Source organism: Atractosteus spatula, chromosome 8 (genome assembly GCF_055471065.1).
Source record: "Atractosteus spatula isolate fAtrSpa1 chromosome 8, fAtrSpa1.hap1, whole genome shotgun sequence".
NCBI lineage: Eukaryota > Metazoa > Chordata > Actinopteri > Semionotiformes > Lepisosteidae > Atractosteus > Atractosteus spatula.
This window is the reverse complement of record NC_142713.1, coordinates 2,923,141-2,943,185: the sequence shown is the minus strand read 5'-3', so window position 1 is coordinate 2,943,185 and position 20,045 is coordinate 2,923,141. Positions and strand designations below refer to the sequence as shown.

At 57.4% G+C, this 20,045-nt stretch overlaps 1 protein-coding gene across 1 annotated transcript; it reads left to right on the top strand.

The window, feature by feature from the left end:
• The first annotated feature begins 321 nt into the window (after window positions 1-321).
• LOC148829078 (uncharacterized) lies at window positions 322-6,663 on the top strand. Its single transcript, XM_088922755.1, has 6 exons — window positions 322-547; window positions 2,561-2,752; window positions 3,936-4,104; window positions 5,277-5,483; window positions 6,081-6,278; window positions 6,459-6,663. Exons 1-6 carry the CDS (start codon window positions 397-399, stop codon window positions 6,661-6,663), a joined length of 1,122 nt encoding a protein of 373 aa, XP_088778881.1. The 5' UTR covers window positions 322-396.
• The last annotated feature ends 13,382 nt before the right edge of the window (window positions 6,664-20,045 follow it).

The following is a 20,045-nucleotide window of genomic DNA, read 5'->3' as shown; positions in this document are numbered from 1 at the left end:
GCGGGGGATGGAGGAGGGAGAGGGAGAAGGGCGCCTCGCCGCGGGCCGCTGGAAGCAGATCAGTCCACCCCCCCACCGGGGCGCTCGACCGGACCGAAAGCACCGGAAACCGAGACGCCGTTGGTCCGGCTCTGCTGCCAGAAGACGCGCGGTCTGGGCCGGGCTGGTGCCTCCCGATACTCCCGGGTGCGAGGCGGAGGCGGAGACGGAGCGCAAAGAGACCAGACGAAGGGACAAGAAGCTTCTCGGTTGTTTTGAGGTTGTTGGTTTTTTTTGGGGGGGGAGCGGGACAGAGCGCTCTTTCGGAGCTCCGGGGGGGGGGGGGGCTCCTCCTCACACGCCGGCGCCCGGAGGGAGCTCCCTCTCCGCCCTTCCGAGCGCGGCCCTGCGCTGGATATGGGTCTGTGGCGCCTCCTGCTGGCGTGGCTCGCCTGGGGGTGCCCCCCGGGACCCCCACCGGCGCGCGCGTCGTCCGCGGACCCCTTCCTGCAGAAGGGCGGCGGCGGCCCCGTCAACACCACCGCGGCGGTGAGCACCGGCGTGTCAGGTAAGGCGCAGCCGCCCCCGTCTCCAGCAGGGACCCTAACACCCGAGAGACCCAGGTCCTCTCCCCTCAAACCCGCGGGGCGCGGCGCCCCAGGCATTACGTAACTTTCCTATAAGTCTGCGGGTGGTGCTTCAGCGCGGCGTCTCGGTTGTAACAAAGATTTAAGTAACAGGTCTATTCCATGCTGAAAACAGGAGAAACAGAACACAACGTTGTTGTAATAAACCTTTTAACTTGTTCCTCTGCAGCCCACCGGAGCTACTGTGACAAAGATTTGCCGAATAAGGAGAATGTGTCTATTTTTTTGGGGTGTGTGTGTGTGTGTGTTTTCGTCGCGTCGTATGTTTCGCACGACAACTGCTCTAAAGAAGTTCTGCTTTGTGAAGCGCAGTGAGGAACTTTGTGAACAGGGCACCTCGGTCGCCATAACGCGACGCGACTCTCGCGTTCTCGTCTGGTCGTTCACCCGTTCGACTTCGGGATCCGCCGCCTGCGTCTTTTCACTTCGCTCAGAGAAGTGGGGTTTTCAAAAGTGGGGTTGTGTGCACCTCGCGTAGGTGTAAAAAAAAAAGTCTACCCAGAGAAGAGTATGAGGGAATCTGATAAGTGTATCCAGAATCCTCAGAGGTATTGATAAAGTAAACCCTACAGATTTCTTCTGAACCGACAGTGAAATACAAACCAGAGGACACTAGTGGAAAGCTAATTTAAAACCAAGAATAGGAGGCACTTCTTTACACAAAGGGTGGCGGGGGTGGGGAACAAGCTGGCCGGCCGTATCGTTGAAGCCGATACCCCGGCTTCTCTCCAGACACAGCTGGCTGAGCTCCTCCAGTCAGGACAGGAGGCACCTCTTTACACAGAGGGTGGTGGGGGTGTGGAACAAGCTGCCCAGCCCTGTGGTTGAAGCCGATACCCTGGCTTCTCTCCAGACACAGCTGGGTGAGCTCCTCCAGTCAGGACAGGAGGGGCTTCTTTACACAGAGGGTGCTGGGGGTGTGGAACAAGCTGCCCAGAAATGTTATTGAAGCCGATACCCCGGCTTCTCTCAGCAAAAGTCTGAATTTGATCCTGGGATCATATTGGCTTCTCACTACCAAATGGGCTATATGTGCCAAATGACCTCCTCTCTTTTGTAATCCATCGTACGTTCTTAATCTCTGGGTACCAGATAACAACAAGAATAATCACAGTGTATTTCACTAACGAGCCATCATGAATATCAATTAAGAATAATAATCACAAATTTTGAGCAGGTGTGAGCCTGGCCAGTACCTGGAGGGGAGACTCCTGGGAAAGCTGAGGCTGCTGCTGGGAGAGGTGTGAGTGGGGCCAGCAGGGGGCGCTCACCCTGCGGTCTGTGTGGGTCCTCATGCCCCAGTATAGTGACGGGGACACTAGACTGTAAACAGGCACCGTCCTTCGGATGAGACGTAAAACCGAGGTCCTGACTCTCTGTGGTCATTAACAATCCCAGGGTGTCTCTCGACAAGAGTAGGGGTGTTACCCCAGTGTCCTGGCCAAATGTCCCCCCTGGCCTTTACCCCTCATGGCCTCCTAATAACCCCCCTCTCTGAACTGGCTTCATCCCTCTGCTCTCCTCCCCACTGAGAGCTGGTGTGTGGGGAGAGTGGGATTCTCTATTACCTGTTAAGAGGGGAGTGTCCTGACAAGGGCCTTGTCAGCGGAGGGAATTATTAATGGTTTGGCCAAAAAAATAGGTGTGGCAGCCACGACTATGGTAGTTACACCTGACCTGCCACTAGAGGTCGATAGGGGCTCTATCATGTGTGTACAGGTTCTGAAAAGGGCACGTTTGTCTGCAGTGTGGGAGGGTTTAGGCATATTTTGGATGGTGTGGGGTTGTTTTTGGAGCGGGCCTCTGTGCTGGTGTGGACACAGACTCGGCTCAATCGCTCCGTCTCTGCTGTCTGGGGGTGGGGGGGGCAGGTTGGCTCAGATGTCAGTGTCCTGTTCTTCGGCCAGCTAAGCTCTGTCCCACCCTGTCTGCAGGCCCGGGCTGTGGAGCCCAGCCGCCCCCCCAGCGCGGGGCGCACCGGGTGGAGGAGGGCTCCGGCACCTCGGTGGGCTCGGTCCTGTCCTTCTGGTGCCGGGAGGGGTACCAGCTGGTGGGCAACGAGAGGATCACCTGCGTCCTCCGGGCTGGGGGCCCCCAGTGGAGCAGCCAGCTGCCGGAGTGCGAAGGTAGGGAACGCGCTGGGTGGACGGGGGAGGGGGGCAGGTCGGGTGGGGCCCCGACATGCGCCAGCTGGGGGGGGTGTCCGCACCCTGGAGTGGAGTGGAGCTGGAGGTGGCATGGTGGCATTGCTGCCTTGCAGCGCTGGGTCCCCGGGTTCAGTTCCTGGGGTGCTGTCTGTGTGGAGTTTGCATGTTGTCCCTGTGTGTATGTGGGTTTCTTCCCACGATCCAGAGACATGCTGGTGGGTTAATTGGCTTCTGGGAAAACTGGCCCTGGTGTGTGTGTGTGTGTGTGTGTGTGTGTGTGTGTGTGTGTGTGTCTGTGTGTCCTGTGATGGACTGGCCCTGGTGTGTGTGTGTGTGTGTGTGTGTGTGTGTCTGTGTGTCCTGTGATGGACTGGCCCTGGTGTGTGTGTGTGTGTGTGTGTGTGTGTGTGTGTGTCTGTGTGTCCTGTGATGGACTGGCCCTGGTGTGAGTGTGTGTGTGTGTCCTGTGATGGACTGGCCCTGGTGTGAGTGTGTGTGTCTGTGTGTCCTGTGATGGACTGGCCCTGGTGTGAGTGTGAGTGTGAGTGTGAGTGTGGGTGTGTGTGTGTGGGCGGCCTGTGATGGACTGGCCCTGGTGTGAGTGTGTGTGTGTGTCCTGTGATGGACTGGCCCTGGTGTGAGTGTGTGTGTGTGTCCTGTGATCGACTGGCCCTGGTGTGAGTGTGTGTGTCTGTGTGTCCTGTGATGGACTGACCCTGGTGTGAGTGTGAGTGTGTGTGTGTGTGCGCGTCCTGTGATGGACTGGCCCTGGTGTGAGTGTGTGTGTGCGTCCTGTGATGGACTGGCCCTGGTGTGAGTGTGTGTGTGTCCTGTGATGGACTGGCCTTGGTGTGACTGTGTGCGTCCTGTGATGGACTGGCCCTGGTGTGAGTGTGTGTGTGTCTGTGTGTGTCCTGTGATGGACTGGTGTCCTGCCCAGGGTGTACCCTGCCGTGTGCCCATTGCTTGCTGGGATAGACTCCAGCTCCCCCCGCGACCCTGTACAGGATAACGCAGTTAGAAAACGGATGGATGGATTACGATGTGTATCAGCCAAGGGTCATCACTGGGCCAACACGTCCCAGTCTCGGGTCTCCGATCCTCCGATCCGTTCGGGAGAGCTCTGCTTCAAGGTTAGCCCCCGTGTCCCCTCCCCCTCCAGCCATCCCCAAGCCGAAGGACCACGGGCTGCACCTGGCCGTGCTCATCTCCGTCGCCAGCGGCCTCGTCATCCTGGCCACGTCCGCCGCCTTCGTCGCCTGCTGCGTGCGGGAGAGGCGGGCTCGGGCCCGGGTCCGGGCGCACGGCGGGCGGAGGGAGGCCCAGGACAGGTAGGAGACTCCCTGCGCGGGTTCGACTGCTCCCAGCCCTTGCGCCGGTGATGACGTGATGAGAAACCCAGCTGGCCTGTTGGTGTCATCCATCCCAGAAGCACGTCGCTGGGGGATGAGAACAGCGACAAGCTGGAGGGGCCATTGATCCACCTGTTGGTTCTGGCCACGTAGGTCGGGCAGCTTGTTCCAGACTCCCGCCACTCTGAGTGTAAAGAAGTATCAGTTCAATTCAATTCAAGGTGCCTTATTAGCACGACCGATGGGTACAATCGGTGTTGCCAAAGCAAATAAAATACTGAAATTCACATGGAACAAAACAACAAATAAAAGTAAAATAAAATCTACAGACATATTACAGACATTTACAACAATGACATATTATAAAATATTGACATATACTGTAGGCAGATGGAGCATTATTGGGAGACAGACTCACTGTTCCTCAGGCTGGGACAGGAGATCACATACTGGGCTGCCAGTTCCACCGAGTGCCCTCCTCCCTCTCCCAGTAGGACTGGGACCCGTTGCGATTCTAACTTCTAGCTGCAGCCTCGGCTTTCCCAGGAGTCTCCCCTTCAGGTACCGGCCAGGCTCACACCTGCTGGGCTCCAGTGGGGGGGGCTGCCAGCCGGGAGCTGCAGGGGGACACGGCTGCCGGCTGAGTATGTGTGACGCACAGGGAAATTGGATAAGGCACACGGGGGTGGGATAGCAGACTCATGAGACAAATTTGCGGACGGCGTGCTTAAGCAGAAATGCGTCATGCGCACGGGGCAAAAGCACTGGAAAAGTGCACCGATGCAGAGGAAAACTCTTTCCCGGGGGGCACTTCCAAAATGTCCGTGCGAGCCTGCACAAGAGCACAGGAGCACAGGAGCACAGGAGCACAAGAGCACAGGAGCACAGGAGCACAGGAGCACAGGAGCTCAAGAGCACAGGAGCACAGGAGCACAGGAGCTCAAGAGCACAGGAGCACAGGAGCACAAGAGCACAAGAGCACAAGAGCACAAGAGCACAGGAGCACAGGAGCACAGGAGCACAGGAGCACGCTCGGCCTGCAGCGCGTGATTTGGCTCTTATTGTGCAACGGCTCTTAATCCCCCTTTTCACATCCTTGTTTCGGATAATCACGGGATTATCTCATCTGTGTGTTGGTGGCTCTTGTGCAGGCTGAAGGGGAGTAAGCGGCACGCGCCGGGACCGGCCTGCTGGTTCGACCGGGAGGAGGAGGAGGAGGAGGAAGATGACGACGAGGAGGAGTGGGGAAGCATTCCGGCAAAACGCCTCTCCCGGCGGCTGGACCCCCGCCTGCCGGCCCCCGGCGGCCCGCTCTTCCTGGGCGCGCTGGGCGGCTACGAAAACCGCGGCTACCAGAGGTAGGCGCTTCACAGCGGGACCCCCGTTCCAGACTCCAGCCTCTCTCTGTGTAAAGCAGCGTCCTGTTTCGCTGCCGAGCTCAAGGGGACGGCCTTCCGAACGGGACAATTTGAAAAAGACCAGTCGGAGATAATCCCTTACGCGGGTGACGGGGAAGGGGAATGGATTCGTTTTATAGCAGTGGGTCACGTGCGGCGGATTCCATTTTAAATAATAAACAAAGGAACTTGTGGCCGTAGTGGATCACTTTTCCTCACTCCGGGGTGTAACTGGCTCTGTTGGTGGAGCGCGAGACTCACAATCTCGGGGCAGTGGGTTTGTGTCCCATGTTGGGCGGCGGGTCCTCCAGGTTGGAGGTCGGGCACAAGGCTAACAGCCCTGTCCTGTAAAAAAAACTAATGTTACGGAAACAGCAACAGGGTGTTGCCGGATGTTGCCAGATGTTGCCGGATGTTGCTGGGTGTTGCCGGATGTTGCCGGATGTTGCCAGAAGGCAGGATGGGCAAACACCCATCCATCCCCCGAGTGATTATGCTGGTAGCTGTAGTGGACTACAGATGGTGAAACGTGCTGACGTCCGTGTCTGCTCTCGACAGGAGCCAGGAGAACCTGCTGAGGGTGCCCCTCCCGGGCCTGGGCTACGAGGGGGGGGCCCGCGCGGTGTACCCCCATGTGGTGCTCCAGCGGGTCCCCACCCCCACAGCCCCCGTCTACTTCCACCTGCATCCCCGGCCACCCGCCGGCCCAGTGCAGCTCCTGCCGGCCTTCGCCAGCCCTCACGGTGTACCCCACAGCATACCCCACAATGTACCCCACAGTGTAGCCCACAGCATACCCCACAATGTACCCCACAATGTACCCCATAATGTACCCCACAATGTACCCCACAGCATACGCCACAATGTACCCCACAATGTACCCCACAATGTACCCCATAATGTACCCCACAATGTACCCCACAGCATACCCCACAATGTACCCCACAATGTACCCCATAATGTACCCCACAATGTACCCCACAGCATACGCCACAATGTACCCCACAATGTACCCCACAATGTACCCCAGAATGTACCCCACAGCATACCCCACAATGTACCCCACAATGTACCCCACAGCATACCCCACAATGTACCCCACAGAGTGCCTCAAAGCACACCCCATAGGCTCTGGCACTAGGACAGCCCTCCCTCCGCGCCCCAGAGAGACTCCAGCATCAGGACAGCCTCCCTCCGCGCCCCAGAGAGACTCCAGCATCAGGACACCCTCCCTCCGCTCCCCAGAGAGACTCCAGCATCAGGACAGCCCTCCCTCCGCGCCCCAGAGAGACTCCAGCATCAGGACACCCTCCCTCCGCTCCCCAGAGAGACTCCAGCATCAGGACAGCCCTCCCTCCGCTCCCCAGAGAGACTCCAGCATCAGGACACCCTCCCTCCGCGCCCCAGAGAGACTCCAGCATCAGGACACCCTCCCTCCGCGCCCCAGAGAGACTGCAGCATCAGGACACCCTCCCTCCGCTCCCCAGAGAGACTCCAGCATCAGGACACCCTCCCTCCGCGCCCCAGAGAGACTCCAGCATCAGGACAGCCCTCCCTCCGCGCCCCAGAAAGACTCCAGCATCAGGACACCCTCCCTCCGCGCCCCAGAGAGACTCCAGCATCAGAACACCCTCCCTCCGCGCCCCAGAGAGACTCCAGCATCAGGACACCCTCCCTCCGCGCCCCAGAGAGACTCCAGCATCAGGACAGCCTCCCTCCGCGCCCCAGAGAGACTCCAGCATCAGGACAGCCCTCCCTCCGCTCCCCAGAGAGACTCCAGCATCAGAACACCCTCCCTCCGCTCCCCAGAGAGACTCCAGCATCAGGACACCCTCCCTCCGCGCCCCAGAGAGACTCCAGCATCAGGACAGCCCTCCCTCCGCGCCCCAGAGAGACTCCAGCATCAGGACACCCTCCCTCCGCGCCCCAGAGAGACTCCAGCATCAGGACAGCCCTCCCTCCGCGCCCCAGAGAGACTCCAGCATCAGGACACCCTCCCTCCGCGCCCCAGAGAGACTCCAGCATCAGGACACCCTCCCTCCGCGCCCCAGAGAGACTCCAGCATCAGGACACCCTCCCTCCGCGCCCCAGAGAGACTCCAGCATCAGGACAGCCCTCCCTCCGCGCCCCAGAGAGACTCCAGCATCAGGACACCCTCCCTCCGCGCCCCAGAGAGACTCCAGCATCAGGACAGCCTCCCTCCGCGCCCCAGAGAGACTCCAGCATCAGGACAGCCTCCCTCCGCGCCCCAGAGAGACTCCAGCATCAGGACACCCTCCCTCCGCGCCCCAGAGAGACTCCAGCATCAGGACACCCTCCCTCCGCGCCCCAGAGAGACTCCAGCATCAGGACAGCCCTCCCTCCGCGCCCCAGAGAGACTCCAGCATCAGAACACCCTCCCTCCGCGCCCCAGAGAGACTCCAGCATCAGGACAGCCCTCCCTCCGCGCCCCAGAGAGACTCCAGCATCAGGACAGCCCTCCCTCCGCGCCCCAGAGAGACTCCAGCATCAGGACACCCTCCCTCCGCGCCCCAGAGAGACTCCAGCATCAGGACACCCTCCCTCCGCGCCCCAGAGAGACTCCAGCATCAGGACAGCCCTCCCTCCGCTCCCCAGAGAGACTCCAGCATCAGGACAGCCCTCCCTCCGCGCCCCAGAGAGACTCCAGCATCAGGACACCCTCCCTCCGCGCCCCAGAGAGACTCCAGCATCAGGACACCCTCCCTCCGCGCCCCAGAGAGACTCCAGCATCAGGACACCCTCCCTCCGCGCCCCAGAGAGACTCCAGCATCAGGACAGCCCTCCCTCCGCGCCCCAGAGAGACTCCAGCATCAGGACACCCTCCCTCCGCGCCCCAGAGAGACTCCAGCATCAGGACACCCTCCCTCCGCGCCCCAGAGAGACTCCAGCATCAGGACAGTCCTCCCTCCGCGCCCCAGAGAGACTCCAGCATCAGGACACCCTCCCTCCGCGCCCCAGAGAGACTCCAGCATCAGGACACCCTCCCTCCGCTCCCCAGAGAGACTCCAGCATCAGAACACCCTCCCTCCGCGCCCCAGAGAGACTCCAGCATCAGGACAGCCTCCCTCCGCGCCCCAGAGAGACTCCAGCATCAGGACAGCCTCCCTCCGCGCCCCAGAGAGACTCCAGCATCAGGACACCCTCCCTCCGCGCCCCAGAGAGACTCCAGCATCAGGACACCCTCCCTCCGCGCCCCAGAGAGACTCCAGCATCAGGACACCCTCCCTCCGCGCCCCAGAGAGACTCCAGCATCAGGACAGCCCTCCCTCCGCGCCCCAGAGAGACTCCAGCATCAGAACACCCTCCCTCCGCGCCCCAGAGAGACTCCAGCATCAGGACAGCCTCCTTCCGCGCCCCAGAGAGACTCCAGCATCAGGACACCCTCCCTCCGCGCCCCAGAGAGACTCCAGCATCAGGACAGCCTCCCTCCGCGCCCCAGAGAGACTCCAGCATCAGGACACCCTCCCTCCGCGCCCCAGAGAGACTCCAGCATCAGGACAGCCCTCCCTCCGCGCCCCAGAGAGACTCCAGCATCAGGACACCCTCCCTCCGCGCCCCAGAGAGACTCCAGCATCAGGACAGCCTCCCTCCGCGCCCCAGAGAGACTCCAGCATCAGGACACCCTCCCTCCGCGCCCCAGAGAGACTCCAGCATCAGGACAGCCCTCCCTCCGCGCCCCAGAGAGACTCCAGCATCAGGACAGCCCTCCCTCCGCGCCCCAGAGAGACTCCAGCATCAGGACACCCTCCCTCCGCGCCCCAGAGAGACTCCAGCATCAGGACACCCTCCCTCCGCGCCCCAGAGAGACTCCAGCATCAGGACAGCCCTCCCTCCGCTCCCCAGAGAGACTCCAGCATCAGGACAGCCCTCCCTCCGCGCCCCAGAGAGACTCCAGCATCAGGACACCCTCCCTCCGCGCCCCAGAGAGACTCCAGCATCAGGACACCCTCCCTCCGCGCCCCAGAGAGACTCCAGCATCAGGACACCCTCCCTCCGCGCCCCAGAGAGACTCCAGCATCAGGACACCCTCCCTCCGCGCCCCAGAGAGACTCCAGCATCAGGACAGCCCTCCCTCCGCGCCCCAGAGAGACTCCAGCATCAGGACAGCCCTCCCTCCGCTCCCCAGAGAGACTCCAGCATCAGGACAGCCCTCCCTCCGCGCCCCAGAGAGACTCCAGCATCAGGACAGCCCTCCCTCCGCGCCCCAGAGAGACTCCAGCATCAGGACACCCTCCCTCCGCGCCCCAGAGAGACTCCAGCATCAGGACACCCTCCCTCCGCGCCCCAGAGAGACTCCAGCATCAGGACAGCCCTCCCTCCGCGCCCCAGAGAGACTCCAGCATCAGGACACCCTCCCTCCGCGCCCCAGAGAGACTCCAGCATCAGGACACCCTCCCTCCGCGCCCCAGAGAGACTCCAGCATCAGGACAGTCCTCCCTCCGCGCCCCAGAGAGACTCCAGCATCAGGACACCCTCCCTCCGCGCCCCAGAGAGACTCCAGCATCAGGACACCCTCCCTCCGCGCCCCAGAGAGACTCCAGCATCAGGACACCCTCCCTCCGCGCCCCAGAGAGACTCCAGCATCAGGACAGCCTCCCTCCGCGCCCCAGAGAGACTCCAGCATCAGGACAGCCTCCCTCCGCGCCCCAGAGAGACTCCAGCATCAGGACACCCTCCCTCCGCGCCCCAGAGAGACTCCAGCATCAGGACACCCTCCCTCCGCGCCCCAGAGAGACTCCAGCATCAGGACAGCCTCCCTCCGCGCCCCAGAAAGACTCCAGCATCAGGACACCCTCCCTCCGCGCCCCAGAGAGACTCCAGCATCAGGACAGCCCTCCCTCCGCGCCCCAGAGAGACTCCAGCATCAGGACACCCTCCCTCCGCGCCCCAGAGAGACTCCAGCATCAGGACAGCCCTCCCTCCGCGCCCCAGAGAGACTCCAGCATCAGGACACCCTCCCTCCGCGCCCCAGAGAGACTCCAGCATCAGGACACCCTCCCTCCGCGCCCCAGAGAGACTCCAGCATCAGGACAGCCCTCACCAACTTCACAGTTGTACCTCAGAGTCCAGCCCTTTCCTATTTTCTCAATTCCCAGAGCTGTTCATCAGCGGTCTCTGTCTGTGGTACAGTCCCAGTCTTGCAGGGCAGCCGAGGCTGGAAATGAGTTTGAATCTCTTACGAAAAGACCCTTTTCGAAGGTCAAACAGGGACACACAAAAGTGTGCTGTGTCTTCTGCCGCTGCTCTCTGGGTACAATCATTCTCACTGGGCTTTCGAATTCTGGTCAACCTGTTACGTCACCTCAAATGGAAGGGACAGAGGGAAACTCGCTCAGGAGTGTTTAAACCCACACAAGGAGGGGCAGATAGAGTGTTTTTGACAGCTTATTCTCCCCTTCCCGTGGCGCTGAAAGGCCTCACAGTCTCTCTGCAAGCACTCTGCGCAGCAGGAGTCTTCCACACTTCCTCAGCGCAGCTCGACTGACCGCAGGACGAGGCCTTCACACACACCAGCGGATCAGACTCGACACCGTGCCTTCCTGCCGAGCCTGCTGGCAGGACACACGGCCGTCACAGCTGAATTTGTCCGAACCCACGTTTGAGAAAAGCGCGCCGCTGCCACACTCTGGCTCTGCTGCAGGGGTTCCCAGTCCTGGGGCTGGTGACCCACACACACACACACCTGCTGGTTTCTGGTCCAGTCCAGCCCTCAGCTACACCATCAAACCCTTCACTGACTTAATCATGATAAGAGCACAGGTCACACAGCAGTTTTGCAATGATTCTGCTGCAGTGTGTGGATGTTGTGCAGGTTGCGCAGTACGCAGATTAAATTAAATTGGACAGACCAGACAGAGGGAGCTGCAGTGATCACATTATGTGTGAACTACAGTTTACAGCAGGGGTTCCCAGTCCTGGGGCTGGTGATCCACACACACCTGCTGGTTTCTGGTCCAGTCCAGCCCTCAGCTACACCATCAACCCTTCACTGACTTAACCATCGTCAGATTCATTTGAGATGCTAGTTCCCCAGCTCTTCAACACATCAGAGCTCTAACCATCTGTGTTTGGGAGTGAAATAAAACCCCCGAATTTATGACTTGAAACAAAATGCAAATATTCCAATAAAGCAACTTCTTAGATCAATGAAGGCTTGGATTATCTCACGCAGGGGGGAGGGGTGAAAACCAGGACCCGGACTGGGACCCACTGCTCCACAGAGATGGAGAAACGACACACACCAAATAAAGAGGCGTTTGTTTGTTTTTCGAATCCATCGCCTGACGGGTTTGGTTTTCTCCTTCAGGCAGTCCGGTTCCTCAAGGTTTGTGTTTCCGAAGCCGGAGGTTTTGTTAGTGAAAGGAGCTGGTTCTCGGGTGCGTGTATGCAAAGAGGACAGAGGACAGTAAAAACAACGAGGGGTCAACGGCACAGCACAGCATAACACAGCACAGCACAGCACAGCACAACACGCAACACAAGACACAGCATAACACAACACAAGACATAGCATAACACAACACAAGACACAGCACAGCACAACACAACACAAGACACAGCACAGCACAACACAGCACAGCACAGCATAACACAGCACAACACAGCACAGCAGAACACGCAACACAAGACACAGCATAACACAACACAAGACATAGCATAACACAACACAAGACACAGCACAACACAACACAAGACACAGCACAACACAGCACAGCACAGCATAACACAGCACAACACAGCACAACACGCAACACAAGACACAGCATAACACAACACAGCACAGCACAACACGCAACACAAGACACAGCACAACACAACACAGCACAGCATAACACAACACAGCACAACACAACACAGGACAGCACAGCACAGCACAACACAGCACAGCACAACACGCAACACAAGACACAGCACAACACAACACAAGACACAGAACAACACACAACACAGCACAACACAGCACGCAACACAAGACACAGCACAACACACAGCACAACACAACACAAGACACAGCACAGCACAGCACAACAAAGCACAGCACAGCATAACACAGCACAACACAAGACACAGCACAACACAGCAGCACAACACAGCACAACACAACACAACACAAGACACGGCACAACACACAACACAGCACAACACAGCACAGCATAACACAGCACAACACAAGACACAGCACAACACGCAACACGACACAACACAACACAAGACACGGCACAACACACAACACAACACAACACAGCACAGCATAACACAGCACAACACAAGACACAACACAACACAGCACAGGACAGGACAGCACAGCACAACACAACACGCAACACAGCACAACACAGCACAACACAGCACATAACACAGCACAGCACAACACTGCAGCTGGCCTGGGTGTGTGCACACACTGCTTGTACACTGCCTGCCCCCTCACTGGTCTTGATGGGTAAACTGGGACTGACTGTTCTGGTACACACAGGAGCAACACTGCCCCCCTCACTGGTCTTGATGGGTAAACTGGGACTGACTGTACTGGTACACACAGGAGCAACACTGCCCCCCTCACTGGTCTTGATGGGTAAACTGGGACTGAGTGTACTGGTACACACAGGAGCAACACTGCCCCCCTCACTGGTCTTGATGGGTATATTGGGACTGAGTGTACTGGTACACACAGGCATAGGGTTTCACAGAGCAGTTGCTCCTCTGTGTTGTCCGCCCACACTCCAGAGAAAGCTCTTATTTCTTCTCACGTCAACAACCCCTCAGGCTGTCCTTTGCTGCAGGTTGAAGTTCCCAAACATGATAAGACACCGTGCCAGTCTGGGCTGATCTGAGCCCCTCTCGGATGCATGAATCGATGCCAGCCCTAAACCAGACAGTCCGGAGGAGGACCTACCTGTGGGCAGTGGATATTGATGACAGTATTCAGTATTCAGTTTATACACAGTAATTCAGTTGGCCGGCATGGGAGCACAGTAACTGTGCCCAGATAGGCTTCATTTTAATGCTTTGCATATGTTAACAGTAAGTTAAGAGGAGGGTGGTGTGGTGCCACAGGGGTCGGCATTGCTGCTTTGCAGCACTGGGTCCCCGGGTTCAATTCTTGGGGTGCTGTCTGTGTGGAGTTTGCATGTTCTCCCCCAGTTCATATGGGTTTCCTCCAGGTCCTCTGGTTTCCTTCCGCAGCTCAGACATATACCAGTAGGATAATTGGCTTCTAGGAATATTGACCTGTGTGTGTGTGTGTGTGTGTGTGTGTGTGTGTGTCCTGTGATGCACTGGCCCTGGTGTGAGTGTGTGTGTCTGTGTGTGTCCTGTGATGGACTGGCCCTGGTGTGAGTGTGTGTGTCTGTGTGTGTCCTGTGATGGACTGGCCCTGGTGCGTGTGTGTGTGTGTCCTGTGATGGACTGGCCCTGGTGTGTGTGTGTGTGTGTGTGTGTGTGTGTGTGTGTGTGTCCTGTGATGAACTGGCCCTGGTGTGAGTGTGTGTGTCCTGTGATGGACTGGCCCTGGTGTGAGTGTGTGTGTCTGTGTGTGTCCTGTGATGGACTGGCCCTGGTGTGTGTGTGTGTGTCCTGTGATGGACTGGTGTCCTGTCCAGGGTATATCCTGGCTTGCACCCATTGCTTGCTGGGATAGACTCCAGCTCACCTGCAACCCTGTAAAAAGGGAAGAAAATGAGTAGGTGGATTAATTCAGTCCATATCAAGACATCACACACTTACTGTGTCCAGAGGGTTGAAGAAATTCTATATTAAACATAAAAAAACTCATCACTGCAGAAGGACAATTGCACTGTGGCAGTAGCTCAGCTGGAATGTGCTTTGAAAGCAGCAGTTCATGGTCCACTAAGAAATAATTTAAATAGATGTGTACTGCAGCTCTTCCACTTTCAGAAAGCTCAGGATTGTGATTCTTAGGGAAATTTGTCACAATACGTATTTACATGTTCAGCATGCCAGGCTGCAAGAACTAGGTTTGTATAAGTCTATACAACGACTGGAAAAGTTATGTCTGAAACCATACGTTCACCTTGCTACACCGGGTTTCATTGTTAAAGAATTTCCCCCCTGGCCTTTACCCCTCATGGCCTCCTAATAACCCCCCTCTCTGAACTGGCTCCATCCCTCTGCTCTCCTCCCCACTGAGAGCTGGTGTGTGTGAGAGGACTGGAGCATCATCCAGGTGGGGCTGCACACTGGTGGGGGTAGTGGGATTCCCCCTGACCTGGAAAGAGCTCTGGGTAGAGAGTCCAGAAAGTAAGTGGATGGTAATTATTGTTAGTTCTGATTAAAATCTTAAGGATTCCAACTATTCTGAGATGTGTAGGTCCTCAACAGTTGACTGATGTTTTTCAAACCCACACTGGCCTTAGTGTGGGTTAGGTTACATGGCCTTCGAACATGTTAATTGTGTGGGTCCGAGACATCATAGCGATCTCCCAGCGGTGCCTGACAAGCTGTGGTCTGAGAGTCTGAACTTAAACTAGTCTGTAAAAAGTGCTCCTTGTGATGGCTCTCTTCCATGCCAGGTGAGAGGTCTAGCAGAAAAAAGCAAGGAGATCTTTGCGGAGTTTCCAGCAATAGTCCAGCGATCCGCCTTGTTTTCACAACGAGTCTGCGATTTGCCTCTCTCGGAGCGCACGAGCGCTCAGGCGGTGGGTGACGCCGTTTTGCAAATTTCCCCATGCTCAGAGGAGAAGCCATCGGCATCTCTGGATCTTGCCAACAGGCAGGAGGATGTGAGGGGCAGCGCTCAGCTGAAGAAGCTTCTCCTTCCTCGCGTCTTGATCGCAGGTCAGTTGAACACCGCATCTCGCAGTCGCAGTGTCACGGTTGCTGTTTTTAATTTCACTGAAAGCTACATGTACAGTAGCGTGACGTCGTGCCCTTACTGACCCTCGGAGATGGACTTTGTAAATCTCATGTTGTACGTTTGTCTCGGAAAGGCAGCGCATTATCAGGAAAGGACTATCCCAGAATTGTGATCATGCCTACCTTTATGGAAGCAGCTATCTCACAGCTTTCTTGTGTGCTTGTCCATCAGTGAACCAAGAACCAAGCTAATGTCATCAGCAAGCAGAGTCTGTCTGTGACCAGACACTCACACTCTATTAAGCTTTGTGTCAGGGTTTGACAGCTCTGAATTGTGCTGCAGTCTAGCCAGGAAAGAGGGAGCTCTTCAGTCGAAGGAATTATTTCCACATTGTTTTATTGTCGATTATTTTAAGTGTGAAAACTGCCTCCGCCTTTTGATATAAACTTAATATCAATTTACATCGTGAAATAGGCAGTGTGTTTTTGCAGCCTTTTGACACACTGGTACATTAGTACAAAGGAGAGGTGATTATTAAAGTTGAGCCCTCCCACTTTCTAGCTCGTACTCCATGTCGGCTGGGTAAGAGCTCAGTTCGTTTTGACGTGTCTCAAAGGGGTAAGTGCTCACGAGCTGGACGGTTAAGAGGTTTAAATGAAACTCTTTTTCTGGCTCTGAATGGCGGGGATATTGTTGCTGCATTCTGAGTGCATCTCCATTAGAAATCCTTGAACAGAGACTCAAACCCGCAACCTACCTGCTAGGAAACCAGAGACTTACCCACTATACTGCACAGCATCAGGGGATTAAAGACGAAAGGCTAACTGGTGAAACAGGACTCACTGTATTTAAACCAGTCCTCAAACTGTCAGCTTAATGGCTCACTATCGGTGTTAAGTTTTAACTCAGAAGTCATGAACAGCTTCCCAGGGCTGAACACACTTTGAGAGTTGCAGTGCACCACCTTGCACAACAGTGTTCTATTTCAGTGTGTTAGATAGGAGTTGGGATGGCAGGGTGACACAGCAGTCAGTATTGCTGCCTTGCAACTCTGGGGCCCCAGGGTGCTGTCTGTGTGGAGTTTGTATGGTCTCCCGATCTTGGCGTGGGTTACTTCCAGGTGAACCAGCCTCCTCCGACAGTCTCAGGACACACTGGTAGGTAAATTGGACCTGCTGTGAGTGTGTGTGTGTGTGTGTGTGTGTGTGTGTGTGTGTGTCCTGTGATGGACTGGTGTGTCACCCTGCTGCTCCCAGCTGGCAGCCCCACTGGAGCCCAGCAGGTCTGAGCCTGGCCAGTACCTGGAGGGGAGACTCCTGGGAAAGCTGAGGCTGACGACCCAGTATAGTGACGGGGACACTAGACTGTAAACAGGCGCCGTCCTTCAGATGAGATGTAAAACCGAGGTCCTGACTCTCTGTGGTCATTAACAATCCCAGGGTGTTTCTCGACAAGAGTAGGGGTGTCACCCCGGTGTCCTGGCCAAATTCCCCCCTTGGCCTTTACCCCTCATGGCCTCCTAATAACCCCCCTCTCTGAACTGGCCTCATCCCTCTGCTCTCCTCCCCACTGAGAGCTGGTGTGTGTGAGAGGACTGGAGCATCATCCAGGTGGGGCTGCACACTGGTGGGGGTAGTGGGATTCCCCCTGACCTGGACAGAGCTCGGAGTGGAGGGTCCAGACAGGGGCTACAGAGAGACGGTCTCTCCCCACGATCACTCATTTCCATTCCACGAACTGCCTTGACTTCAAGGCGTTGGGTGAATGAGTTTTTTTTTTTAAAGACGCTGGAATTCGCGATGATTTTCAATCCTGGTTGATTGAGAGACACAGACGGCGTCGTCCGGCTAAAAGACGCACACCTCACTTCTGGAATCGTCTGCTTTCTTTCCTTACCAAGCCCACCAGCGCGACTTCGACAGCACGACCCCGACAGAGGGAAAACACCCCGTGGATCTTCGGATTAACCGCCACGGACTGTCGGACTGCCGTCTCTGCCTTTGTGCGCGGCAGAATCCGATTACTGAAGAGATCTGGTGGACGTCTGTGCAGATCCGGGTAAGTGTGTAGTTTACAAACACGCATCGTTGTTTTTTTCTACCTTTCTTACAGTAGTTCACAGAGAGGCGGGGTTCACAGTCTGTTGGAGGCGTGTGCGTGCTGCGCCGCGGCGATCTTCCGCCGATACACAAACATCTCCACCGCATGTCCCCGAACTCGTCAAGGTTTTGACTACATTTGTTTAAGCGAAGCATAATTTCCCCGTGGCTGCACGCTTCGGCCCCGAAAACAGAAACCTTTCACCTTTCCACCCCTAAATGCAACCAAAATGCTAAGAATAACACACGTTGGGGTGTTTTTTTTTCTGGTTTGGCCGATCTCATCATTAGACGGATTTTTTTTTTTCTCCAGTTTGTGTGGTGTCGCTGCTGGAAGTTGTTTTAGGAAGGAGATTAATCAATTAATAGGGGAAACTTCGTCCAGCCTTCTGTAGTGCGCTACAACGCAGGGCGTGAGGACGAGCCTCCTGCTATCAGTCTTAGTATCGGAAACCCCGATTGCCCGCGTCAACAGAGCAGTTGAAGGGAACAAGACAAAAGAGGCACAACGTGTCTTCTACGAGTGGCAGTGCAGACTGGATTGCCATACTGATGCCCACGTGTAAAATAAAAGTGATCTCCCGGGGTGCTTATGAGATCCGGATCTGGTGTTTTTAACTGGAATACCAATGTGGTAGAATAGGACGTCTGGGAATGTCGTCCCACATCCGCGCTACTTCCGTCGTACCGAGCTCCTCCGCTCAACCTTTTTCTGAATGGAAGTCTGCACAAAAAAAAAAGCACAGTCTTCTTTTGTTTTGAGGGGCGATGGGGGGCATTTTTGCAACAACAAAAAAAAAAAAAAAAGGCGCAGACGAGCCGGAGAGTGTGAAGTAGATTGCTAACGAGTGGCGCAGGACAGACCCCCGGTTCGAGGCCGGTGTCTCTTTCTTTGCATATTCACACGCCATTCAAATCAGAGCTCCGAAGCCGGCAGTGATCGCCCCGAACCCAGGTGCAACCAGCGCTTCTCCGTTCATCAACGTCTCTTGCGCGGCGTCCGGCGGCTCGGGTAGACTGTGTTTGGCAAAGGCGCAGGATATTATTTTAGTCTTTTTTTTTTCCCCCCTCCAGGGTCCTCTCCGTCTCCGGGACTGCGGCGGCCCGATGGATCGTGTCGAGCCGAGCCCGACGCTCCGAACCGGCGCCAACCTCACGGGCAACGCGTCGTCGCCGCCGCCGCCGTTCGCGATGAGCGACGTGGTCTCGGCCTGCGGCGCCATGCCCGGGGGCTACAGGGCCTGGCTGTCCGTGGAGATCGTTGCCCTGGTGGCCGGCCTGCCGGCGAACGTCGCCCTCTTCTGGCTCCTGCTGCTTAGCAAGAGCAAGTGGTCCTTCTCCCAGGTGCTGCTCGTGAACCTGGCCGCGCTGGGCGCCCTGTACTGCCTGTGCTTCCCGCTGGACGCTTACCTGGCCTTGCACCCGGGGTCGGACAGGGCCGCCGGCGCCGTGCGCGCCTTCTACGGCCTCAACCTCTTCGGCTGCCCGCTGTTCCTGATCGTCATCTGCCTGGAGCGCTGCGTGGCCCTGGCGCCGCCCGGCCGGCACCGGGCGCTCGGGCACGGCCGGCACCGCCTGCTCTGCGCCGCGTCCCTCTGGGCGCTGGCCGCGTCGATGAGCGCGTTTTCCTACCACAAGCCGCTGCCGACCACCATCCTGAGCCTGGTCTGCTTCCTGCCCGCCGTGTTCGCCCTGATGCTCCTGTGCGGCGTGTCCTTGGCGCTGGCGGCGCGCAGGGCACCGCCGGAGCCGGCGGGCGAGCTGCGGGGGGCGGCGGGGAGAGTCGGGGGTGTGCTGGCCGCCGCGCTGGCCGCCTACGCGCCCGTGCTCTGCCTCGCCCCCCTCCTGGACGCGTGCGGTGCGAGAGCCGTGGGCTCGGTGTGCTGCAGCGTGGTGCCAGTTCTGCTGTCCTTCCCCAACCTGGGCGTGGGCATCGGGCCCGTCTTCTATCTGGCTGAGCGAGCCGGAGGTCCAGGCAGCCTGTTTTGCCTCAAAGTAGGAACTCAGCCGCAGGAGCAGGAATCGGCTGCGCACGACGCTGACTGATCGGATCTCTGTGAAGGAAGCTGCCCCTCCACTTTCTAACCACTTCATCCAGTACAGGCTCGCAGGGCAGCTGGAGTCTATCCCAGCAAGCAACGGGCGCAAGGCAGGGTACACCCTGGACAGGACACCAGTCCATCACAGGACACACACACTCACACACTCACACCAGGGCCAGTCCATCACAGGACACACACACACACACCAGGGCTGGTCCATCACAGGACACACACACACACCAGGGCCAGTCCATCACAGGACACACACACACACACACACACACACACACACACACACAGACACACACTCACACCAGGGCCAGTCCATCACAGGACACACACACACACAGACACACACACACACACACACACACACACACACACACCAGGGCCAGTCCATCACAGGACACACACACACACACCAGGGCCAGTCCATCACAGGACACACACACACACAGAGACACACACTCACACCAGGGCCAGTCCATCACAGGACACACACACACACACACACACACACACAGACACACACTCACACCAGGGCCAG